General features: G+C 37.2%; 5 protein-coding genes across 8 annotated transcripts; all 5 read right to left on the bottom strand.

The window, feature by feature from the left end:
* On the bottom strand, window positions 2072–7743 carry LOC18606487 (probable DEAD-box ATP-dependent RNA helicase 48). 2 transcript variants are annotated; one of them, XM_007040108.2, is made up of 10 exons: window positions 6393–7697; window positions 6163–6269; window positions 5535–5590; window positions 5226–5450; window positions 4899–5105; window positions 4721–4807; window positions 4399–4494; window positions 4112–4327; window positions 2584–2766; window positions 2072–2414 (listed from the first exon to the last, which is right to left on the bottom strand). In XM_007040108.2, the coding sequence occupies exons 1-10, from the start codon at window positions 7496–7498 to the stop codon at window positions 2184–2186; spliced, it is 2514 nt and encodes an 837-aa protein (XP_007040170.2). In that variant the 5' UTR covers window positions 7499–7697; the 3' UTR covers window positions 2072–2183. The 2 variants fall into 2 exon arrangements, with proteins under 2 accessions (XP_007040170.2, XP_017973618.1); XM_018118129.1 differs by lacking the exons at window positions 2072–2414; window positions 2584–2766 and adding an exon at window positions 3210–3281 and having other exon boundaries at window positions 6393–7743.
* Window positions 7955–11466, bottom strand: LOC18606488 (tetraspanin-10). Its single transcript, XM_007040112.2, has 12 exons — window positions 11027–11466; window positions 10504–10616; window positions 10378–10432; window positions 10225–10280; window positions 9593–9640; window positions 9220–9268; window positions 9058–9141; window positions 8916–8983; window positions 8658–8783; window positions 8487–8562; window positions 8248–8346; window positions 7955–8164 (listed from the first exon to the last, which is right to left on the bottom strand). The coding sequence occupies exons 1-11, from the start codon at window positions 11078–11080 to the stop codon at window positions 8281–8283; spliced, it is 795 nt and encodes a 264-aa protein (XP_007040174.2). The 5' UTR covers window positions 11081–11466; the 3' UTR covers window positions 7955–8164; window positions 8248–8280.
* On the bottom strand, window positions 12173–17748 carry LOC18606489. 2 transcript variants are annotated; one of them, XM_007040113.2, is made up of 14 exons: window positions 17365–17748; window positions 16490–17228; window positions 16169–16262; window positions 15988–16090; window positions 15797–15886; window positions 15412–15711; window positions 15226–15333; window positions 14915–14986; window positions 14561–14647; window positions 14236–14307; window positions 14043–14132; window positions 13823–13930; window positions 13133–13201; window positions 12173–12621 (listed from the first exon to the last, which is right to left on the bottom strand). In XM_007040113.2, the coding sequence occupies exons 1-14, from the start codon at window positions 17599–17601 to the stop codon at window positions 12547–12549; spliced, it is 2244 nt and encodes a 747-aa protein (XP_007040175.2). In that variant the 5' UTR covers window positions 17602–17748; the 3' UTR covers window positions 12173–12546. The 2 variants fall into 2 exon arrangements, with proteins under 2 accessions (XP_007040175.2, XP_017973776.1); XM_018118287.1 differs by lacking the exon at window positions 13133–13201.
* LOC18606490 (LIM domain-containing protein WLIM2b) lies at window positions 18299–20139 on the bottom strand. Its single transcript, XM_007040116.2, has 5 exons — window positions 19856–20139; window positions 19562–19658; window positions 19423–19451; window positions 19228–19317; window positions 18299–18989 (listed from the first exon to the last, which is right to left on the bottom strand). Exons 1-5 carry the CDS (start codon window positions 19988–19990, stop codon window positions 18681–18683), a joined length of 660 nt encoding a protein of 219 aa, XP_007040178.2. The 5' UTR covers window positions 19991–20139; the 3' UTR covers window positions 18299–18680.
* On the bottom strand, window positions 20703–23623 carry LOC18606491 (remorin). Of its 2 annotated transcripts, XM_018116656.1 has the most exons (6): window positions 23493–23621; window positions 23247–23391; window positions 22091–22132; window positions 21915–22002; window positions 21466–21547; window positions 20703–21329 (listed from the first exon to the last, which is right to left on the bottom strand). In XM_018116656.1, exons 2-6 carry the CDS (start codon window positions 23374–23376, stop codon window positions 21129–21131), a joined length of 543 nt encoding a protein of 180 aa, XP_017972145.1. In that variant the 5' UTR covers window positions 23377–23391; window positions 23493–23621; the 3' UTR covers window positions 20703–21128. The 2 variants fall into 2 exon arrangements, with proteins under 2 accessions (XP_017972145.1, XP_017972146.1); XM_018116657.1 differs by lacking the exon at window positions 22091–22132 and having other exon boundaries at window positions 23247–23623.

The following is a 24501-nucleotide window of genomic DNA, read 5'->3' on the forward strand; positions in this document are numbered from 1 at the left end:
CAGAGGAAGCTTTCTGATCTTGTCCAAGACAGACAGGAGGGGAGTTCTATGAAGGCACATTCCTGTTGTGGGCTCCATTTTCTAAGCATTTGGGAATTGCCCCAATGATGAGTAGCAGCAGGTTGATTTAAGCAGAAAGAGATAAAGAGATATGAAAGTTGAGGATGAAACCAAAAGGTTTGGTTCCAATTAGTTGGTAGGAGATCAAAGCTGGTGGACAGTCCTTAGTAGGAAATAATTGGGATTCATGTGGAACATTGTTGGTTTTATGACATAACCCTCTCTCTTTTTTCTTTTTTGTTTTGGCGTCTAGGGGAATATAAAGTGATAGCACAAAGTCTTGGTGCCACATCAGCTGACAAGATGTTATTGCTCAAGAGGAGACAATTTTCCTGGAAAGAGAAAGGGAAAATATTATGAGGATTAGAGGAAGTGCATGATTTTAGGTGATATTTAGGTGGTGAGATAGAATGATTGTGATTTTGAAGATTGCTACTTCTTTTCTTTTCTTTAATGGCGTGTTTGAATTGAACGAACTATGAATTCCATGCAAGCACGATGTTAATTTTTTTTCTTCAGGATTTCTTCAAGACATAATGAAAACCGCAACAACCCATTGGAATTTAACAGTTCACTGCTTGGATAACAAGGAGTGAAAAACCCTTTCCAAGTGGTTTTATATTGCATCAACTCTTTAATTTCCGTTTCAAGGCATGATCCGAACAATTAACACAGGCTATGCTTGGGTGTTCTCCAGCTCTAGGGGGATACCCACTACCTTAGAGGCCTCTCCCATAGGCTGGTTTTCATAACAGGGAATTCGATGGAACATTCGTCGATGCTCCCATTTTTAGGTCCTAATGGGGCCTAAAATTAATTATGCATTAAATAGGTGGACCAAAGCATACTTGATTATGGTGGAGCCATGCCTGTAAGTTCTTTATGCACATACTGTCTCTAGTCACCTGGTTAGGTAGTTTTTTGTCCCGGAATGTAGTCATCAGCCATAAACAAAAGGATAGGAATAACCTGAACCAGATTGTAGATTTGTGCCTGAGGCATCAGCCTGATCCGAAAAAGAACATATGCACAAACAAGCAATTTCCTAAAGTAAACATCGCCTAACTTCTACCTTACAAAGATAACATGCAGAGTTAACCGGAGGGAGTAAGTAGGGTTCACACTGTTTGCCAAGTCCTAAAGTCTGTCTAGCTATGTGGAAGGACCAGTTAGCAGTTGCCCAACTTGACATTTCCTGAAAGGACATCATTACCTTATGTATTATTTTCTTGTCTATGTGAATCCAAAGTCATGACATTTATTGTTTTTCTTTTCTATTACAACATCAGATTGTATATATATTCGTTAGAGAACACAGTCTGAAAGCATAATGTAGTCTGAGGTAGCTCGGAAGTCAAGGCTTTGATCATTGTAAATTGGTTGAACATATTGTTTTCACCGTCAACTTCCAAGAATATGAAAATATTGGTTTGTGGACTGCTAGACACAATAATTGGTCCAGATGTGTACATAAAGAATAGAGTGGCAAATTGGCAATAGGCCTTCCTATTTATTTTGATATAGAATGTGTCCACATTTCAGATTGTGAGCAAGTAATCACACTAGAAAACTCAAAGATTTCAGGACACATCAAGGGAAATTCCCCCAAGAACATGCACTAACATGGGAAACTGGGAAGCATGCAGTTAACATGAAGAAAATTGATTGTAGAGTGAACATGGACACCAGACCAGAGCACAACGGAAAAAATAGAAGTGGCAAGACCAGAGTATGAAGGGTCTTAATAACATAATCAGTCAAAGGCATTTATTTCAAAACCGTATCCATCAGCTTCATGGACCCTTGCTCATTTATGGTCAAAGCTATCCTGAGTGTTTGAATATTTTACCACAAACCATATTTCTTTATTCAATTGTGTAACTAATAATAATGATTGACATCAGCCCCCCGTTCGCTTTGCAATAATTTATTCATTTCCGCAGCTCATTATAGACTTGATAAAGTGAACCATTTATGTAATATTAAAAATAATTAAATTTCAATGAAAACACAGTTGAAACTTAGAAGTTAGAATTTTTCAATGAGGGCAATTGCATCCATTGGATATCCGTCTCAGGAAATATTCATCCTCAACAACTTGCATAAAACTACTTTAATCACTGCTATTTTCGGATTCGGATTCCGGGTATATCTTTCAAACCCATTTTTATGGCTGTCTTCCTGAAGAGAGGAGGAGGTCTTTGTAGACCAATTGACATAGAAAACTGGTTGGCCAGCTCAACAAGTGTCGTTTTATCCCTGCCTATTTCTCTGATTGAGTTATAATAACCAAGCCAAGCATGATATGCTGCTTCTTTGATACTACCATCAATCTTTGCCATTGCAAACTCCAGCTGCAAGAGGATTCAAAGCATTAGAAACATTTGACACAACACACACCCCATGTTCGAAATGCAGTTTGAGATATCAATGCAAAATGTTCTGAATATGGCATCAACCTCTTACAAAGATCCCTTCGATAGAAGCATGAAGAGTAATACTTTTATTAGTTTAGGTGCAGACCTGTTGTTTGACATCCGGATCCATATGTGGTAACGAGAGTTTCTCGAGAGGCAAGTCCTTAATTTCATCCAAGAAATACTCTTCCCAGGGTGCAATCAACAAGATACCTTCTCCACCCTTGCCTTCCCGTCCTGTTCTTCCTAGGCGGTGTATATATTGTTCTCGGTCAGGAGGAATACCCACCTGGTAGTAGTAATATAACGTCATATACATTATTTTATCAAAAACAAAAAAAATGGAAGGGTCTGCACAAAATAAGATATGTATTTCACAACCAGAATGTTTCTTCACTTTAAACCAGACGCAAGAGTTCTTGCCATTTCCAAGAATTATATGGAACATTTAGTCATGGTCCGGCAATATTATACTTGAAAGTTAAAGTATTTGTATTTGTGCTTGCATGTATTTCAAAAATTTTAACTGCTTAATTAAACCAATCATATGCTTGAGGTTCAGTTTCTATGCAGAATATTATCTCAAAAAGAGTACCTGAATAACCAAAGTGCCTGAATTGTAGATTTATATGGTGAATTATCAAGTCTGATGTTGCTGCATTACTACACTATTGCAGGGTTAGGCAGCTATGTGGACCTCTCTCTCTCTCTCTCTCTCTCTCTCTCTACTANATCCGAATTTGGTTAAAAACCCAGAAGCAACATCATAAATGCATCACAAGATTCTTTCTCTCTCTTGCCATACTGTAAAAATACCAATGACCAAGAAATTAGGGTCCAATGAAAGTATTTACTCTCTTAATCTGTAATCTTCATGGATATAGATCAGCAATCTTGAACTTGTTAACTTTAACAGTACTGATGGAGAGTGACAGACAGGTAAAATTGCCGTTGAATTAGTTTTTGTATGTTATCAGCAATATATAAAGTAATAATATAATCATTAAAACAATAGTTCTGGTATATACTAGTAGCAAATTGTCCCTGTAAGGTGTTAATTTGATGTTTATTTAAAAAAATAAACAAAGTTATCATTTGAGCTTGGACTGAAAGTGGTCACTTAGAATAATAAGGTTTAAGCCAAGCTTGAGCTGCCTAGCTTATACTAAAACATTATTTTAACCATAGAATCTAAGCAGAGGAATACTCTCTCTCTCTCTCCCACAGCCTTTGTGGTCCAAAAAACAAAGATAGAAAGGCGGGTAATAAAGATTAATGGATGTGGGGTTGTGAGTCTTGTGACCTTTCCTAAAGGTCATACCCACCTGGTAGTAGTAATATAATGTCATATATATTATTTTATCAAAAACAAAAAAATGGAACAGTCTACACAAACAAAATAAGATATGTATTTCACAACCAGAATGTTTCTTCACTTTAAACCAGTTGCAAGAGTTTTGACATTTCCAAGAATTATATGGAAAATTTAGTCATGGTCCAATGATATTATACTTGAAAGGTAAAGTATTTGTATTTGTGCTTGCATATGTATTTCAAAAATTTTAACTGCTTAATTAAACCAATCATATGCTTGAGGTTCAGTTTCAAGCAGAATATTATCTCAAAAAGAGTACCTGAATAACCAAAGTGACATCAGGATAATCCATTCCTCGTGCCGATACATCAGATGTAACAAGAATTAGTCTTCCAGATTCCCTGAATTCATCAGAGATACGAGTTCTATAAAGTTGAGGTTTTCGGGAATGGATCTCCCTAACATTCATGTTCATTTCTCGGAGAAGCAAATACACGAGTGATGTTACCATCCCAGTTGTACAAAAAACAATGACCTGAGTGCTAGAACAGTTAGGACTCAACAAATTTGTGCAACTACCAAAATCCAGAGGCTATAACATTTTACCTTGTAATCCGGTGCTTGAGATATATGCTTCTTCAAAAGATGGTGAACTATCTGAAAGTGCAATTCATGTGGTGCAACAAGAAGAGATTGCTTAACCTGAACTCATCAAGGAAAATTCTGCATATATCATTGCAGCTGCCAAATATGTTTGATACAATTATAACATCTATTTTAATTAATTTCAACGAAGGACTTCAGAAAAAAGTCAATTGATCAATCAAAGTTAAGTACCAAAATTATCTAAATTCCATTGTTTAGAAAGAATCATTAGCCTAATTGTATTTCCCTGATAGTAAATGTGTGCAATTATTGCCATTTATACCTTATCATGAGTTTCGACACAGCCCAGACCCACTGTATCAATGAAGGCATGTTCCCTTTTCAAAACAAGCTGAGATATTCGACGAACCTGCATAATCAAGCACATTTTAGATCTGAGTGATTCATACAAGGAAATCTGCCTTGTACACAACAAATATAAGGAAGATGAACAATCTAACCTCTTTTGGAATTGTTGCAGAAAACAGCAAGGACTGCCTCTGACGGGGTAAACAATCAACAATTTTCTCAACATCTTTCCGAAACCCAAGGTCTAATAAGTGGTCAGCTTCATCTAGTATAAGCATTTTCAGTCCCATCAAACGCACAGACAAGGTAGACTTGTTCTCAACATGATCCAGCAACCTCCCAGGCGTTGCAACAATTATCTGCAGAAAGTTTCGACCGAGCTAATTAGAAAAGGTTTATCTTCTAGCATTAAGATGTAGAAGACTCTAGAAACATTATACAATGCTAAAAGAACTACCAGGTGTAAAACATACGCTAACCTGGCATGGGTCTGATTCGAGGCGTTTCTGATCAACTTTGAAACGTGTTCCTCCAACTAGAGTCTGGACACCTATGCCATCATGGTACTTCAGCAGAGCATTTGCTTCAGCAGCTAGCTGACTTGCAAGTTCTCTTGTGGGGCAAAGAATGAGAACATATATTGGAGGCGCTCGCTGAATAGTATTACTACTAGCAGCCTTCAAAACTGTTTCAATTGCTGGAAGCTGTTTGACTTTAACAGAAGAAATTGGAAGAAAGAACAGAGAATCTACAAGTTCGTTAATAACAACTCAGGAATGGTAGTGTACCAAAAAAGCTGCAGTTTTTCCTGTGCCAGTTTTAGCTTTGACCAAAGCATCTTTGCCTGCTCCACATTAGAATGAGGATTGTCATTTGGAATGCTTGACTTGCATCGAGCAAATCAGAACATCATGTTTATAAGAATATAATATGAATTACAAGAGAGTTAAAGAAAGCATTTAACCATAACCATTGGGAAAGCACTACCATGCAGAAGATTTTTATACATAAAAGGACCATGTGACACTCAGCAACATCTCATGCAAGCATAGAACAGTCTGCCCAGGCATATAAGTGATGGTGATAATTTGTTGTTTCCTATCTTCAAATTCCTATGGTTCGTATGCCTTCACCAAATCACCTTACTATAAGACCTAATCTTGTATCGTCTACCCATCTAGTGACCCTGATACCTCAAGTCACTTGTTGAGCTTCCAAAACGTGATATGTTCTTGAAAATGTAAGATTCTACATCAATTTACCCATTATGCATTAAAGGCAACCAAGGTGCAAACCATGAACAAGTTACTATCAAAACAAACGTAAAATTGAAAACCAGTGCAAACTTCTACAAGGCTCATGGATCCACAAAAATGATGACACAATCACACAATGGCGAAATAAGCAATAACACACCCTCAAGACAAACAGAAAGAGTTGCCTCCTGTACTCGAGTCATCTTAAAATATCCAGCTGCAGAGAGTGCCTTGATTGTCAATGGGGATATACCACACTCATCAAATCTGTAGAAACAAAAACCCACAGATTCACCAATTTTCTCATCACCAAAACAAACAATACATACATCTATAATTCGAATTCTCTCACTAGAAGAAAAGAAATACCAACCAAACATCTTGGCTTACCTTTTTTGACTATAAATAGTTTCTCCCTCCCCCTTCTTCTCATCATTTTCTGCCAACTTCTTCTTATCCAACTCCTTCCTAAGCAACTCCACTTGCTCCGAAAAGTCAATGTCCTTCTCAAGTTCCTTTAGTGGCACTCTCTTTGTTATCTTCACATCATACTTCCCCAACGATGCACTACTCCCCAACTTCCTAACATCCCTCCCACCCCCCACTCCTTCCACTTCATCATCTATATCTGAATCCCATTCATCATCACTCGATGAACTCTCATTCCTCCTAAACCTCCTCCTCTCCAAACCATTACCACTCTTTCTAAACTTCCTAAAATTCCTTGGACTCTCATTCTCGCGGTTCCCACCAAGCCCACCCTGATCAACACGCTTCATCGAATTATCATTCGAAACAAAATCAGATTCACGTTGACTAGCAGAACTCTCATTCTTCTTAAACCTCCTCTGCTCTATATTACGCCCCGAATGCTTCAAAGAATCATCCTTTGAATCCAAGTCTAACGGAATCCTGCCAAAAGAACTCTCATTTACCCTAAATTTCCCTTTACTCTGAACTGAATAACTCCTACTCTTACCAAAATGATTACTATTAACGACATTGAATTTTGCATTTTGCATACGTTTATCAGATATCAGTTTCTTCACGTCAAGCGGTGAATAGATTGACCCTGACCGTTGATTTCTTGTTGTTTCAATGATTCGTGGCCGTTCCTGTTCCTCTGATTTCAATGGACCGTCGTTTTCGTTCCACAAATCCACCGCCCCTTCTTTCATGAACCGATCAGCTAGGGCTTTGATGTGGTCGTTGGGGCTCATGGGGTTATATTTTGTTGTATTTGAACTCGAGTCGGGCTTCCCGGCTAGTTTGGCCCGGACTTGGGACCGGATTCTAGCCTGGTAAAGTTGCTTCTCTTGGTCGAGGAGTCTTCTCTCTTTCTCCTTGGCTTTTTTCTCATGAAGGCGCTTCCATTGCCACTTATTTAGGCCGCCGGGGAAGGTCCGAGGACCACCACCCATGGGTCGAGTCAAAATACGGGATCGGAGGAGATCCGAGAGGGTTTTAGAGCGCTGGAGGAGGACCGTTGAGAACATTGTGGGGTTTAGGGTTTAAGGAGAAGTGGGAAACTTGCCGGGTTGCTTAAGATGGTGTTTTTAAGTTTGCCGACGCACGACGACGTCGTGTTGTCTCCTGTTACATAACTTCAATCCGTAGAGGTAAATTTCAAACGAATAAGCCATCCATCAGCACCAGCTATTTCTACTATTTTCCAGGTAAAACTACGTCGTTTATACGCATGCACCTTTTACAGGAGAGCAATCCAAGGATGAAAGATCCTTCACTGCATTTTAACTTGTTATAAATAATTAGAAATTCAAGCATCTGATCTGCTTAAAGTTTTATTAATCAGTTAATGTTAGAAATCTCTCAAAAAAGTTTAAGATGGATTTTAATTGGAGTGTAAAATAGGCTGCTTATGCACGAATTAAGCATTGTTGAGTTCGGGTCTGGGCTTTTAAACATCTGGTAAAGGTGGCCCAACAAACCACTTTAAATCCCAACAAATTGGGTTCAATCCGGAATCATTAAATTAATTGTGAAACCTGATAAATTACCAGTAGTTTTTTTACCCCTTGCATGAATTTTTACCATTGTGTCAGAACAAACATTTTCACATGATTCAACCTTAGGCTTGTATATAAGCCTAAGCTGTAAACCTCCAACCCCATCAAATCAGGCTTCTTCATTCCTCCATCAACCTTCAATGAGGTAATAATAACAAGAGAAATCAGTTGAATAACAAAGTGAAGAATCCTAAAGGGTGGTAGTTGATTTCACTAACCAAAGAAAGGAACTGAACATGGTCAAACCCTTTTCAAACTTTAGACTGGCTCTGAGCAGCGTTTCGTCTTGCACAGCATCCCACAAAGTATATAATCGACTGGCATTGTGAAACATAGTATAAGAGTTAGCCTCGACACGATAAGTGATGAAACGAAATTTTGAGACTGAAATCCATGGAAGGTTTAAGCAGGATAAAAGACTATGACGGTGGTCAGAAATTGGTAAACAGAATCTTACCAAGACAACAAATAGTGCCAAATTAAAGATTGCAACAACTCTCCACTCAGTTTTCATGTATTGTGCAACTCCAGCCCTGAAAAGGTGATTGGAGGAAAGCAAATGGCAGTCAGAAATTTATACCGTAAAGGAAATGGAAGTTAAGGAGCACGGGAAAACCAAAATGCTTACTTGCAAGAGTCACAATTGTAGCACTTCACAGCCCGAGAATTTTTGTAAAGCTTGCAGTCATTATTGGAACTAATTGGATGAAAGCTCAAGTCGTAGTGTGAAGCATTGACAACAGGATAACCACATCTGTGAATCAAGTTGAATGTCAAGAAAAGTTATTCATAACATGAATAAATGAAGCTGTATAGACCATGATTAAATAGAGGTGCAGCTGCAAAGAGCCAACCCAACCAAAAATCAAAAAGAAAAGACACCTACTCGGATGGAGGTCGGCAGCAACCAGCTTCAATAGGCGTCAGTTTTGCCATTTTATACTGCTTAAGAGTCTGAAAATCAGAGTTGAACAACATTACTATAGATGTCAGAGAAACAAATAGCACTCACGAGTTAAAAGGTAGACCTTGTACTGCTTTGCTAGGTTGTTGCAGTCCTGTGATTTCACAAGACAACTCTTCAAGCGTTTCCAATTATCGGTATTGTTCAGCTGACAAAATCAAAGACAAATGCTAATCTTGGCTAAACAAAGTGGGGAACTACATTGCCAACAAATTGAAACCCTCACCTGCTTTAGAAACCATGAACTATAGTCTTTAAGTTGATACTCCTTGTATCTGATAAGAAAAGAAGACAACAGAGACTAGGGTCATACACAGATCTCACTAAATTGAATTATGCACATTTATTTGAGACAAGTAGTGCAAAGACCACCCACTGGATAAGTAAAACAGATTGGGCACTACTGCATTTTTGTATGAAGATGAAGTAAACCTCGGCACCAAGTGCACGGAGAGAGAGGTGGCTGATTGTTTTTCAGTTTTCTTGGGGTACAAATCACATAAAGACTGGAAGGAAATACTACAAAGTGGTACTACCACCCAAAAGAGAAAAGAGAGGCAATGAGAAATTTTTCCATTTAAGTTTACATGTTTCCTTACCTCAAGCCAGATACATTGTGACCAGATCCATTATTTGTTATAATGAACCTACAAGAAAAGGCATACAATCAATTTGTTTAACTTGAAAGCTCTTATAAAAGTGAGGACACAAAGGGCCTATAATGATACACACAAAGAAAGCATGAGAATGTCTTATTAAAACATATAGTGATAAGGTAGCCTTGGAAACTGAAAAGCTACAGAACAGATTGAGACAAAAAAATATAGCGGAAACAGCAGCAACCTAATATGTCCATTTTTTACTTTCATGTGTTGCTCTAGAAGAACGACGTTAAGATAATAGAATCACATAAGTTATACAAGACACAAGTACCTATTTCACCAGGAACACCATCTCATAAAACAGAGTCATCCAGTACATCTCCCTACAGACCATACTTTTAGCCGGTTTCATCTAGAATTCCCATTTAGTTAATAGCACACCAACTTCCATCTAATAGCTACCCTATAAAATATCCTAAGAAAATTTTTGTTTAAATCACAGATAGAAAACTCAATTGCACCCTAAACTAGAAATGCCACAAAGATTAAAAGCTCAGCAATCCCACCACTCCCCTTGCCGGTCTTGACTGAATCTGAAAAAGAAGTAAAACTCAGTTAAAAATACTTACGCCAACACCGTGAATACCAGGATCGCCACCAGAATGATGCATAACATAATCAAATACTGCAACCCAATGAGTCAAGGGTAGTCCAAACAAAGAAATTAAAAAAGAACAGAATCAGTAAAAAATCTTGATAACTCAAAATTATGCAAAGGATACAATCCACAATAGTATGGTGTTCTTCTTCACTGCTCCCAAGAACCCGATTATGGATCTAAATTCAAAGAAAAGAATGGAATTGTGACTTTCTATACCAAATTAGGAGTTAGAGTGATAAAAACTTACATTATAAAAATGAAGGCACCGAGGCCTAAGACTGGGAGCGTAAGGGATTTTCTACACCCATCATGATGAGTGCTCATCCATACCCCAAAAATTACAACAGCTATAGCTAAAAGCTGCACAACGAAAAGTATACAAAACAAGCATATGTTAACTTAAACGAGCTAAAATTTGTTCAATTTTTTTCCATTCACTTCTACTAGAACTTGATTGCAGCAGAACCATTGAAATGAGCAGCAGGTTATGGTAGAACTAGTTTGAAAAACAGTATTTTCTGCAAGTTTTTACAATGAAATAGCCAACCAGGTCAATGTTCAAGAAAATTCAAGAGAAAGCACCTAAGCAAATTTTAGTATAAAATAACACCATCAATAGAAAACCAACAAATGGGACAAACCCAACAGTAAAAGGAAAAATCTTCATTCTAATAATGACCACAAATAATGCTGGCATTGTGACCCATAAAAAAAAAAAACCCATTTGAAATACCACAGTAACATAAAAAGAGCCTTAAAGAAGAGCATACCATTGTAAGAAAGTTGATCCATCTGATCACAAAATTGCTTGTTCCCATACCCATTCTCACTTTCCTTTTTTATCTGTATATAAACTCCACAAACAGAAGCAAAGAAAAACCAAAAAAGAAAGAAAGCACTGGTGAAGATGGGTTTCCAAGACTTCTGAGTTTGAAGAATGTTTTTTGGACATATATATATATATAAAGAAAAAGAATAGAACTTTAGAAGTTTCTTGGAGAACTCTGATATTAAAGTGGCACTTGCATTGCAAGGAAAGAGAGAGAGGCAAGGCAAGTAGAATGAGCTGGTCGGGTTGGGCACAGATGAAATGCTGAGGGCTGCAAGGGATAGGGAGGGGTAGTTTGGTTAATGGACATGCACATGGCTCATGTTTTTCCAGATAACAGAAAGGAAGGATCGTTTCCCTTAGATCATCAGGATTTTAGGACAATATCCAACAACAAAGTATCTTTAAAGCCTTTTACCAGTCAGATATTACAACGTTGACGGTTTTAACTTTTTCCTAAACGTAGATTCTTGCGTGGGACAAGCGTCCACGTATGACTTGTGTCTTTTTGTCAGGTCAATTTTGGTATTTTACAACCACTCCAAAATTCTGAGCAGTTTTCTAATTTACACTAATTATCTTTTACTTTCAATCATTTTCACCATACTGTACTTGACCCCCCCCCCCCCCACCCCCTCCCCCTCTCTCGGCTGCGGTATATCCTGTACCTGTTCTAATCTTATTCTTTAGTATGTATTAAGAAACTCAGCTTAGTAATAGCATGCAATTCTATTACAAATTTGATTATGGGATTTTGCCATCATAACGGATAGGAAACAGCAAGGGAGGGGGGGCAGAGACGTGGGTCAAGTGTACTGCCTATGCTTTCAATTCATTTTAAGCTGAAACGTAGATTCAAAGGGAAAACTTGCCCATGCTGACTTTATTGCCAGTAGGACAATCCAGCAATGTCTTGAAAGCTTCGTTACTTGCATTTATCTCATTTCAGAACTAATGGATCTCTCTCACTAGCGTGAAGACAGAACCTACTGGAAAACTTTATTGCAAAAATGTTCTATGAACAAAATCTGAAGAAACTACCCTAAATCAATTCTAAACCAAGCTAAAATATAAAGATAAAAAAACAAGAAAAGAAAAGGCATAAAACTATATTGAATAAATAGGGGTGGCTGTTTACAGTGCTATTCTATCAGACATTAATTCGATGTTTATGTAATATGAACCTGGTATAAAAAGATAAGCTTTCGAACAGAAGATACATTGCTTATGTTTTCCATTGCAGAACGACAGAATGTGCTGATAGTGATACTTGCCATTATAGGGGGGTTAACAAGAAAATCCAAACAATCCACCACCGCCCCAATCCCCGCACTTTCTGTTCACTCTCTTATCCTCCAGCCGAAAGTGCCTATTGGGGACAAAGTTGGAGTTCCAGAAAAGGTGGAATGGGATACCAATAGGCTGAATAAGAAGACAGTGGTAAACCAGAAAGCAAGAACCCTATACCACTCTATTTGTGCACGACAGAATTGTAGATTTCATCTCTTCTTTATCCAATGATGCCAGAACAATGATCTGCCAAAAAAGAAGATTTATCATCCATATCTCCATTTTTTTTTTTTTCTTTGCAGCATTCAAGACATAATAGTAAGGTTGCACTTATTCAAAAGAACAACAAAAGCAAGAAGGTTGTATTTAGATAGGAAACAAAAAGACTTTTCACAACAGAGGGTCCTCAAAAGTCTATGCACATTCATGTTCGCGTTTTGTGAAAATTTTTTACTTATCCTTGTGTCATTGCCTTGTAAAAAATACCAGTGTGACAGATCTACAATCATTGAGTTCAAACATCAAACTTTACCAGTGTTGTGAAAATAGACCTAACAATGCAAAAGGTGCAAAATCTTTTGAGGTTGAAGAGAGTCAAAATGAAATAAAACCAAACAACAAAACTGTGGTTCAAAACTTTAAATGTGATGGTATATATTTCTTAAGGGGATGAAGTTTTCAATTGGTAAGATTGAAATCCCCCAATTGAGGGTTATGCTGGATACTTGCCAAAGTACTAGATCATGGAAAATTTTACCTCTTGTACTTTGTTTCCAGATCGAGCAAGTAACTTATATTGATTCTCAAACATGGATGCCATATAAACCTGCACCAAGTGGAAGCAGATAATTCCGTAATGGAGTCTGAAAAAAGAAACTGACCAATTTCTTGAATACCTTGTAAGAAAGGTTTCAAATATCAAGTGCATGAATCCATTCATCCCTATTATCAATCCAATCTCAACAGATTCCAGGGTTTGAACCAATGGTGGCTTCAATTATGAAGTTGGCAATGAAGCCTAGAATTGAAAGATAGCACAATTGTTGGCACCTAAAAGATGACACACTCATGCAGGACAGATGATGCTGATTACAGGATTGGGTTATTTAGGAATTAATTTTGTATTTTTTATGGGTTCAATTGTAATCTATGTAAATTTAGGGTATTTTATATTATTTATATTATAGTCTTGATTCTTTACCAAGTGCATTGGGGTAGGGAATACTCTATAAATACCTACATAATTTTTCAGCTTCAGTTAGCTTATGATGATGACCGAGTTATTATTCAGAATAGTCTCCATCTCTCTCTTTCTTTCTCCTTCCCCTCTTACCCTCTAATTTCGCACTCCATCCATTTTCTCATACCAGTTCTACATTACACAGCTTCTCTACAGAGATCACAAACATTAACCTACTATATAGTTGATATGTTAAAGCTATCATACCTGGAATGTTGGAGCTAAACCAGGGCTCAAGAAAAATCGGCCTTTTGAAACTGATTGAACCCCTTCAATCTGTTGCAATTCTTTGATAAGTGACTCTACATCAGGCCACTGTCAATATTTAATACCATTGTATGAGGATTAGCCATGCAATACCTAATACTAGGACAAAAAGGATAACATAGAAGATAAGAAGCATCTATAACAGGGCATAAACGAAAACCTCAGAGTCCGCTTCCGCTGCTTGTAATCTTCCATCTAAGTTATCACGATCACCAACCACAGAATCCAAGGCCTCAATCAGTGGATCTGGCTGTCATGGGAAAAGAGAACAAAGAGAATCACCATATAATCAAAAATTCAGAAATTGCCTAAAAAAACTGAGGAAATTTGAAAATTGAAAGAACTAGTATTACCGTTATCTCCTTCAATGATAAAAATACACGCTCCAGTGTGAAATCCAATTGGTGAACTTTTGCCTCAACAATCTGAAATCATGAAGATAATCTGAAAATTCAAGTGAAGGAATAGAAAGAGTAGGTAGATAGAAGCAGGGCCTAAAAGCAAAGGGCTTCACGGAGTTCAGGCACAGACAAAGCATTAGATGAAATAACACACACAAATGTCGTGAAGGTCAACAGCTTTTAATCTTGTTAGGTCTTACTTCTTTGTCATTCATTCTTACTGAAAAGAAAAAGAGATTCTATTTGCTATGTTTTAATCTGCAGTAAACTCAAATACCTGACCAATTTTGAAATAAGATGCAGGATCCAAGGTGGCATCCCACGATACTTCGGTCTGGTGAATCAGAGCAGGCACGCCTTCAACCTATATTAGTAAGATTAAATCACAATTTGAGTGGAAAAAATACATTAAAGGATCTATAGTCTTAAAGACATGGGTGTTATGGCTTCATGCTAAGAAGCGTAAGTTCATAAGAAAAATAAAAACAAGGCAAGTAGCAAAAATCCACATGACACTGTTGCCAGACTATAATTGCTTCGAGTAGTTTCAATTTCTTAAAAGGCGTCTAACCTAGTAGTTGCTAAGATATTGCAACAAGGCTGAGAAACTTGTTGCTGAAAGATCATTTACCTCCACAAATATACCAAAATAAGTGATTTTCTTGATGCAGCATTTAACAACATCGCCTACACGAAGCTTGGCCTGCAAAAAGAAACAGCATAAGAACTTGAAATTTTTTATTTTTGTCAAATGAAGCACAGGATGTTTTTCTTTTGAAAATGTTTGCTCAAATTCTCATTTTTTCAAAAGACAAATTTAAACATTAATTCTGAAATAGTTATTATTGCTGCAAAGTGCAACAACATTTCAAGTATACAAAAAGGGAGCACAACATTGAAGATGAGACTAAGGAAATATTGAAACACAATGTAGCAACTCACCATAACATTTCTCTTTTTCTCTACTAACTCTTCCTTTGCTTTTGGCCTCAGAGAAACTATAAGTTTTCTGAACTTTCTGTCAGCCATTAGCACATTTACTTTGACTCTCTGCAAGTATTAACCATATCAATATACAAAATGGAAATAGAGAAGATGATTTAGAAAGGAAAATCAATTTCTTCAAACCTGACCAACAAATGAGGACAAGAATTTAAGCTTCTCTTGATCATAAATCTTCAAAAGATCTTCCAAATTCATATCAGGTGACAATTTTCCCTCAAATTGTTGGTTATTTTCCATATCTGAGTTTGATACTAGAGAAGAGTTCTTGCTCATTATATCAGAACTTCCAATAACTCCCAAATTCTGTTTATAAGCAGCCAGGTCTAAGCCCTTCTGTCTCAACCATGACTCAAAAGCTAAGAACTTCCATTTAGCTGCCAAGTTGCGGTAAGGCAAAAATCCAATCAAAGAACCAAAAGATACCTGTAAAATTGATGCTTCAAAGTCAAAAGTCACAAATAAGAACATGATTGCAAATAAACATGATAAAAGGAAAAGATTAACTCACAACAAAACCTCTCGTGCTAGAGTTTATTAACTCCACTTCTGCCCTTTCTCCTGTCTTAAGCAGATGTTCTACCCTCGTCCAATCACTATCCTACAATAGCATGAGATACCAAGAATGATCAGACATTCCTAAAGTCATGCTTTAAAAATGTCCAGTAACGGCTTAAGGGCAAAAAGGACTAGTAAGCTGACCTCCTGAGGTGATATAGAAGGGAGATCACCATAATCTTCAGGATTGATGGGAACAGTTTGTGCTCTACTGGAGTTTGATGTTTCTTTCACAGATTGATCTAATCTATAAGAAAGCAATCTGTTAATCGCAACTCGGTCAACTGAAGAAGAAATGTCTTAATTTTAAGAAAGAATTTGCCACCTTTTTGGCTTCCCTTGAAGTGCAGCTTCGATAGAGGGACCAGTGCTGGATTCCTCAGTAGATACCCTATTACTTAGCTCAACTGGCTGCATTCCTTGAAAAACCCAGAAAAACATAAATTTTAATACTCCAGATTGAAGGGTTTCTAAACTTCTTAGATAACGTACAAGGTGGAAACTTGTAAGGTTTTTAAGAGAGAGAGAGAGAGGTGGGGGTTGTTAAAATTGGCCTTAGTTGTGATAAGCCCACCACAGCAACACTAGACAAAATGAAGCAAAAATTAAACTAAAAGGAACTTCATGCTATAACATGGTACATTACCACTTATGGAGTCATCCTTTCTCTCAGGTTTCTTAGGGATTGAGCTATGCCCCGCTTCTAATGATTCTTGAGAAGTATTCTCTGTTGCGTTAGCCAGCATGTTAGCTTCTATCTCCGCTTCCAACCTTTGCCCTTCAATTTCTAAATCTTCAAATAGCTCTTGCATTTCGCGAATGTTTGTATGGATACTCTGTTCAGACTTTTCTAATATTGTAAAATCACCAATTCTATCCTCCACTTCTTTCTCTTTCTCCAGCCCAACACTACCTTCAGAGTCTTGTTTCTTATCAAGGCTTGTATCAACACTCATCGGTTCTGGCTTTCTCAACAATGTCATTTCACTAAAGTGGTCCTTCGCCTTTTCATTCCTCATTTTCAGTGACAAATTTGGTTTTATCCTAAACCTGGGTAGGTCTTCTACATCATCTTCATTGATCAAAGTTGGCTTTCTCAAGATAACGTTTGGAACCCTGCCCTTTTTTGCACTATCCACGGTCTTCCCATCTGACAGAGTTGGTCTCTTTATCTCAGATACAGCTGGATTACCATCAGCTTTAAACTTGATTCCCTTCTTCGGAACAGGACGAACTAAATTTAAGCTATCAGAAGATGAGGTGGGCGATTTCTTTTCAACATCAAAAGGAACCTCCTCTACTTCAACTATTTTACCCTTGTTCTTATGAAATGCTTTCTCAATTTCAATATAAGATGCTTCGGGGTTTGCTTTTCGACCCATTATCTGAAAAACCAAATGGAATAAGATTAACAGAAGTTGTAAAGATGCAAATTCTTTTAACTATTAGAAAATGAGTGTTTAAAAAAACACAAAATTTCGCTAAATTGAGCATAAAATTATAAAGTTAGCAAAAGGGGACCTTGGCAAGGGTGAGTTTGGGGTCTTCACCAAGCAAGCGGCCAAACTTGAGCTCCATTTGGTCCCATTTGTCAAACTTTGGCTCTTCTTTCGCCGCAAAAATCCTGAAAGAAACCCTTTTCGCCCCTCTTTTCGGTCCTGCTCTTGACGGTGATGCAGAAGGAAACAGCAAAAACTTGTTGACAGAGAAGGACGAAGCAGCGGCGGTGGTAGCGGAGGCGCAAGCAAGACCGTTCATTCCTAATGCGAAATTAAAAGCAAACTCATCAGACAGCGTTGAGTAGCATTGAGGAATTGTAGAATTTTGTACTCAGATTGAAAATTGCGCTTTGGTGCTGGACTGCTGGTGGGTATAAAACGGCTGCCTGGGACTGGGGAGTGAAGAAGCAGAACATTATCTATCCCTCTGGTAACGCCCACGTGGAACTTTAGTTTGACATCCGCTAAAATTTCGCCACGTGGAATCATTCTACTAGAGTTTTCTCTTCTATTTTTTCTTTTTTAATGAAAAGAAATTGTTCGTGGTTCGTGACATGTGTGGAGGGAGGCCATGAGACTCCAATTTATCATCCTTGTGGCCTGAATCCAATGGGGCAATAGGCCGCCATTGGGCTTAAACCAAGGACTCTCTGTTCTTTTCCTTAATCATTCTTCATGATTAAATTATTTAAATATTTTAAATAAATTTTTATTTTTTTATGTTCAATTCAAAATTCTATATCTTCATTTTAAATTAGATAGATCTTTTTATGATTAATTATTTATTAATTATTATTAATTAAAATGATAATTTATTACGTAAACATCACTTTACATAAAAATGACAAATAGCATTGATAAAAGAATAAAATCTTATTTGAAATTTTTAAAACAATTCAAAAAAATTTTTAAATGTTTTACAGAAAATGTTTTCTCAAAATAAGAGATTTGAAACAAACATTTCAAGCAATGGAAAAACTGAATTCATCTCATTTCAAACGCAATGCAATACAATGGTGAAAGTCTGAAATCTGAAAGGATTGCCCATCCACGCAAAACCAGCCCTAGGACCCCCTCAGAGTTTAACAGTTGCCCGCATACAAGGTATACTGCCGCTGCGTGAAAGGAAACAAAAACAACTTTTGGTTTTTCCTTTCATGAGATTTCCAATCAATTGGAATGGAAGATGGACCAGCACCCTGGATTTGCTTGCAAGTCGGAGAACAGGGAGACCTTGGGCCACAGGAACTTCTTCATGAGACTAGAGCGAAAACAGAACAAGGCCAACACCCAATTCGGATAAAGCCCAATGCCCCTGAAGGTTCAGTGAGTGTTCTACTATTGGTCTTGTGCAACAGCTTCAGCAGGGTTTTCTTCTGCTTCTGGTTTTGGCTCATCTCCTGGCTTTGATTCTGATTCAGATTCGGCTTCAGAATTTTGTTCCGATGAAGCTCCTGCTGAATTTTTCTTCAAGGAAGCTGTCTTCGTAAGATGACTGTAGCTGCCCTTCTCCTTGAACAACTGAGCAAAGTGGTGCTTGCAGTAGAGAATACCATCCAATGCAGCATAGGATGATGGGTTGAGGAAGCAACCCCCATGAGAACACCTAAAGCAGGATTTATGGTAGTTTTCGCCCTCCACAGTCACCTGTTATTATTTTTGCTCAACATAATCAGTTTCTTCATCTTCAATTTTGTCAGATTATTAACATACACACTCTATAACTGATTCTTTCAATCAATGAAAGGCTAGCATGTTCAAGCTTTCAGGAGAAGAAATAAGAATAAAGGTTACCTAGAGCCTTTCCTTTTTATTTTTCGAGGGGTAAATAAGATTATCTAGACTCAAAATGAGGAATAGAAAGAGCAAGAATCTAATAGCAGACCTTCTCTAATGGGTATGCGGTTTTGTTACAGACTCCGCATTTATCTTGTGTGCCAGAGAAGAAGGATGCCAGTCTGCTAGGAGCCCTTGCCTGCCAGTAGAATGAAATGAACATTAAATTATATCAAAATAACCCTGGCATCTACGGGGCAAATAAAATCAACTTTAAAGCAATGGTGGGAAAGAATTTGTGTACCAGGCCATTTGGCTTATCGGATTTCCCAGCTGAAAAACCACCAAAGAAGCAAAACCTGTTAGCCAAAATGAAAAATGGACAAAACTAATGATGCTCGATCAGGTGGAGAGAACTGGCTTGGAAAGGAAAGGGATCTCACATTGGAATTTCTTTGTGTAACTGCCGGTCTCCTTGAAGAGTTGCTCAAAATGAGGCTTGCAATATAGGACTCCTTCCATTGAGCAATAGCTGCTCATCTGTAAAACAAATTGCAACAAGACATTGATTCGTCAATCTCCAATGCCTTATAATTCAAAGAAAAGCAAACACCCTTCACCCAGATATTTATGGTTAACCTTTTTATTCATCTGATTTCAGTTCCATCAAGCTTTTACTGTCATATTAAAAATTATATGAAATTTTAAAATTCTTGCAAAGGGCTTATCATACATACCACCAGAAGTCCATTGCAGTGACTGCATTTGAAGCAGGTCTTATGATAAGAAACTCCATCAGCTGATAATAAATCGATAAAATGAACAGTCTTATCACAAGTCTTGCATTTCTCAGTTGTCCCACTGAATGCCATTTTCCTCGTGTTATAAGTCCAACAGCAAAAATAAAAGTTGGTCTAGAGAAGATGGTTCAGTGAAAGACAAAAACGAGTTTCTGATCTCTATCTCAGAAGGTATTGAGATAGAAAACCAACTCAGAAATTTGCCTATTGCCTTCCACACCTTTGTTTCGCGAATGTTAAAAGGCAGAGTAAGGGTCAAAAATGTAATGGACAAAACAAGTGGAGGATATGAATCAACGCTTATTAAGGGTACGCAATGAAAGGTCCATCCCCAACTCTTTGGCATGTACAAAACTCCGTGCTCTAACTTCTAAGAATAGGGTCATGTTCCATGGAAGGACAGAGATGCAAGGTTTTTGCTGACCATGTTTTTCAAGGATGATCCAGATATGAAAGATTAGTTTACAACCTGAGCACAGATGATCCTCGCTTTACAATTTACACTTATTATATCTAAATAAAGATTGCATACAATGAATTATAGCGCCAGTCAAGGTGCCAGGGGTGAGATTTTCCAGTAGTTGTTTGCCTCTTGAATGAGTGGAGGAAAAAATATAATTGTAGATTAAGAAGGTTAACTGTATCATTAAATGAAAATTAAGAGAACAATTTTGTAACTGCTTTTCATGGAGCAAATAAGTAAGCAAGCAAAGTTCAAACTGAACTTGGGAGCTGAAGTTCCTTTCCATACATGAAAGTACAGTAGAGTTTTTTTTTTTTTTGAAAGTTACAATCATTTTATTGACTGAACATGCTATCCATTACAGAGGAAGACAGAGCAGCTTTACTGGGTCAGTCTTAAGCTCTGTTAACAGCCTGGCTTACAAAAATTGGCCAGATGCATCAACATATCACCATACAGCAGAGTTTTAGGGAGAACAAATGACAAGATATAGAAAGCCTGGGGAGAAAAGGAATTGGAAAATCTCATGGTAGAACATAAGTACAAGCCATAAATTTCTACAAATTACAACTAGATTTATGAAGATAGAAGTAATGTATCTCACATATCTACACACAGATACATTGACGTACACTGATATTAAAAGGTCCCAGGCACAAACCAACAGGAGGAGAGGAAAAGAACAAAATAAATGCCAGAAAAAAAAGCAAAAACAATTCTCTCTCTTTTGAATATCAATCAAGGACGTTAACTGCTGAAACATCCGAGAAATTTCTTCGGTGTATATCCAGTTGCACGAAATTTCGCTGCTGTCTCCTCTATCTTGAGAAAATCTTCCCCACGCTTGGCTTCTATCATTGCTCTTTTTTCTTCTGCTTCCCTATGGATTTCAGCCACTCTGTTTTTCATTTTCTCAGCATACTCAGCCTTCTTCTTTTCCAGTTGTTCCTATCAAAACAAGACCTACGTCAAACACAGTACCCACAATCTCTAAAACTTGTTCTAATCCAAGCTAGTTGTGCTTAATTAGGAGTTCAATGCCCTGTAATTCTTAAACTAGGGACTGATCTGGTAGAGATGTTACCTCAATCTTCTTTAGCTGTGCTTCTACACCAGCTTTCTTGGTATTTTCCCATGAACCAATAGCAGATATCTTCTTATGTGCCCTGATTTGACATTTGCATCATCTTAAGTTGCTTAAATCAAGTTCAAGGGTTCATAACAGAAAAGGGTTTTTAAGCATTATGAAACCAAAGAACAGATACTTCACTCCAGCTAATAGAAGTACAGAAAATACTTTCTTCTCCTTGTAAAGAGAATAATGTGAATTGGCCATGGCTAAGAACTTATATTGCATAAATCATAACTTAATGAGATTCTTTTTCCGCCTTATATACCTAAGCTAGGATGATATGTTTGGATTAGAGTTACCCAGATTGTTTTAGTAATCTTTTTTTCTATTCCCTTTCAATATCTTGCAGAATGGCAGAACTGAAAACAAGGTGCTGTATAAGTTCACAGATGGCCCCTTACTTGTTCTCTACTTTTGCCTTTTCATTTTCCTCCCATGCTTTAAGTAAAGCTAGTCTTTTTTCTGTTTCAACCCGTGCAAGCACAGAATCTGAAATAATGATCAGATAAGTCAATTATTTTCCAAATAAATGTACCATTTCCAAGGACAAATGCTTTCAAATAAATGAGGCATAAACCTCTATTGTTTGGACTTTTCTCTGTAGCTACTGCTGCAGCTTCTGCCATTTTCAACATGTAAAGAGGTCAGATAATGTTATATCATAGGGCAGCCTGTACATCATTTAAACTGAATGGCCGAAAGTTTCACATTCCAATCTGACTTGTTAGATCAATCAACATTTCAATGAACATTATGGATTCTGTATCTTGGAAATGAAATATATTATTAGCTACAAGCAATTTGCCAGAACATGCAACCCATGGAACGTTATGACCCAGTTCGTCTGGCATCAAATTAGCATGCTTTGGCAGATGCAGTCCCTGGGCACAGAAAGAAAGAACTCAACAGAGAAATAGTTTGATTAAATTAAGAGTAAAATTAAAAAGCTCGGTTGTGATATCCAAGGATCTTGCAAAAGTAGGTTCGAATATCCTATTATCATAGAGAAAGTTCCCCTATACATGCAAGTAACTGAATAAGCAAAAACAAAGGTCAAGAAGGCCAAAGGGCAGCATTCCCTTCATCAGAGCAAATCTATTGAGCCAATGGGGTATGTATGTAGTATGACTAAAAGATTCTTCTATTTTGTGTTAAGTATTAAGGAGTAAGAACACAAAAAGGAAGTTTTAATGGCAGAAGGCCCACAGAAGAACTGAACAAAAGCATCCTAACTTGAATATTAGTCTGCATAAGATCAAGGGCTTGATCTGTTTCCCAGTTCTAATTTTCCTTTAAACGAAAACTAACGGCAATAACTATGATCTTTTGAACCCAGCTTTCCATAAAGGTAAAGGCAGATTCAAAAGTAGAAATATGAAAACCAAAACGAATCTTTGGGACACCCTTTTCCTTTTCAGAACAATTTTTGACTGCATACAGACAGCCTAATTCTTGTAAGATATTTAATATATGCACAATTACAGTTTCAGTAAATTTAGAATTAAGGTGGAAAATGAAGCCCTAAAATTAAACAAAGCACTACAGTTTACAAACAAGAACAACCCAAGAAATTCTCAGGTTGCCATGATCCTGAAGACATGTCAAAATAGAGAAATTCCTTAATGCAAAATCACACAAGAAAAGCAAATTTCAATGAGATGAAGTTGATAAAAGCATTACACAGAATCATATGAGTTGTTTAAGAAAATCCTAGACTATGAGAGAAAGCATACTTTCAGGAACTGGGATCAGGCTCTTCTCTTCAGCTACATCAGTCTTTGCTGCTGCATCCTTCTCTTCCTTAACAGGCTGCTGCTCCTTGGGTTCAGAGGCTTCCATTTTGTTGGCTTCCTCCTCTCCCATTACGTATTCCTTTAACTTAGCCACAGGTACACCACCAAAATGAACACCAAAAAAAATCAATTCCTCTCCCAAAAATTCTGGTAGATTCTACACAGATTTAAGCAACTGCAAAGTACCTGCAGAGAGAAACAGAGATAGAGAAAGAGAAACTCTTAGGAAATGTCAGCTGGAAACTATTGGGTGGTTGAGGTAGGTTATAGGTGCAAATAGAAGTTGGGTCCTGACAAAAAAGGTGATTGGTTTTGCAATTTCTTTTCTTTTTAAATTCTATAGGTGGCTTTCTTAAAGTAAAGATATCATCACTTGACAGTTTAGAAGGGAAACACTTGTTAGCTTTTGTGTTATCACTTGCGGAAACAACAAGCAAGGTATAAATGAACAAACAGAGTCAAACAGAGCGTTATTATATTCCTCAAGAGTGCCTTGTTCAATCTCTTTTGATTTCAATTAATTTGTTGTTTTCTCAACTATGGATGTGAAGTTTGATTGGAAATGGAAATGGAAATGCGATTATGTTAATTTTGAGTGAAACCTCAAACCTGAGACTAATCTTAAACCATTAACTATAAATGGTAATTGGTATGTTGATTCTGAAATCGTACTAATGCACTTAAAAGACCAAAGCACGGTGCCTTCAAACTTCCTATGAATGTTCCTTCAAAATGTAGGTAAGAAACTAGAGCTGCTGAAAAAGGACGGTTCTTATGCTAACTATACAAGAATGTCCCAACAGAGTTTTGGGACAGCTAGGTTGATGGCGAATCGACATGATAAAACTAACAGTTAAAATCTAAAATGACAGTGTTTCTCCACTTCATTTGACTAAGTAAAATACATCTCGTGGTCCAATCTGACAAAATACTTTAAAAAATCCTGGAATTTGGTTAGTAGAGGTTCATGCGATGTTCAGAAAACAAACTTCACAGCCCGTGAAGAGGAACTATTTGCAAAATATATATATATATATATATATATATATAATTAGGAGGAGGAAAACAGTATTCAAATATTGACAAACAATAAGCTTACAAGAATCCCATAATCGATGATGAACGGACATGATTGCTCTTATAATATTTCTGTCGGATCATATGATAATGGTTTTTAACTACGTACTAGGGAGAA

This window comes from Theobroma cacao, chromosome 3, assembly GCF_000208745.1.
Source record: "Theobroma cacao cultivar B97-61/B2 chromosome 3, Criollo_cocoa_genome_V2, whole genome shotgun sequence".
NCBI lineage: Eukaryota > Viridiplantae > Streptophyta > Magnoliopsida > Malvales > Malvaceae > Theobroma > Theobroma cacao.

Coding starts and splice junctions, on each gene's coding strand:
- LOC18606487 (XM_007040108.2), bottom strand. CDS start 7,498: ATGTTCTCAACGGTCCTCCTCCAGCGCTCTAAAACCCTCTCGGATCTC. Junction 5,591..6,162: donor TCTTTCTGTTTGTCTTGAGG/GTGTGTTATTGC, acceptor AATGTGGAGCAG/GCAAAGATGCTTTGGTCAAA. Junction 4,495..4,720: donor GTGTCGAAACTCATGATAAG/GTATAAATGGCA, acceptor TGATGAGTTCAG/GTTAAGCAATCTCTTCTTGT.
- LOC18606488 (XM_007040112.2), bottom strand. CDS start 11,080: ATGGGTATGGGAACAAGCAATTTTGTGATCAGATGGATCAACTTTCTT. Junction 9,142..9,219: donor GTTCATGGTTTCTAAAGCAG/GTGAGGGTTTCA, acceptor TGATTTTGTCAG/CTGAACAATACCGATAATTG. Junction 8,563..8,657: donor TACAATTGTGACTCTTGCAA/GTAAGCATTTTG, acceptor TCACCTTTTCAG/GGCTGGAGTTGCACAATACA.
- LOC18606489 (XM_007040113.2), bottom strand. CDS start 17,601: ATGAACGGTCTTGCTTGCGCCTCCGCTACCACCGCCGCTGCTTCGTCC. Junction 17,229..17,364: donor CCAAACTCACCCTTGCCAAG/GTCCCCTTTTGC, acceptor TTGGTTTTTCAG/ATAATGGGTCGAAAAGCAAA. Junction 15,712..15,796: donor CTAGCACGAGAGGTTTTGTT/GTGAGTTAATCT, acceptor TCAATTTTACAG/GTATCTTTTGGTTCTTTGAT.
- LOC18606490 (XM_007040116.2), bottom strand. CDS start 19,990: ATGGCATTCAGTGGGACAACTGAGAAATGCAAGACTTGTGATAAGACT. Junction 19,659..19,855: donor ACTGCAATGGACTTCTGGTG/GTATGTATGATA, acceptor TTTGTTTTACAG/ATGAGCAGCTATTGCTCAAT. Junction 18,990..19,227: donor CCGCATACCCATTAGAGAAG/GTCTGCTATTAG, acceptor AAATAATAACAG/GTGACTGTGGAGGGCGAAAA.
- LOC18606491 (XM_018116656.1), bottom strand. CDS start 23,376: ATGGGAGAGGAGGAAGCCAACAAAATGGAAGCCTCTGAACCCAAGGAG. Junction 22,133..23,246: donor CCTGATCCCAGTTCCTGAAA/GTATGCTTTCTC, acceptor TGAAAATGGCAG/AAGCTGCAGCAGTAGCTACA. Junction 21,330..21,465: donor CACAGCTAAAGAAGATTGAG/GTAACATCTCTA, acceptor TTGTTTTGATAG/GAACAACTGGAAAAGAAGAA.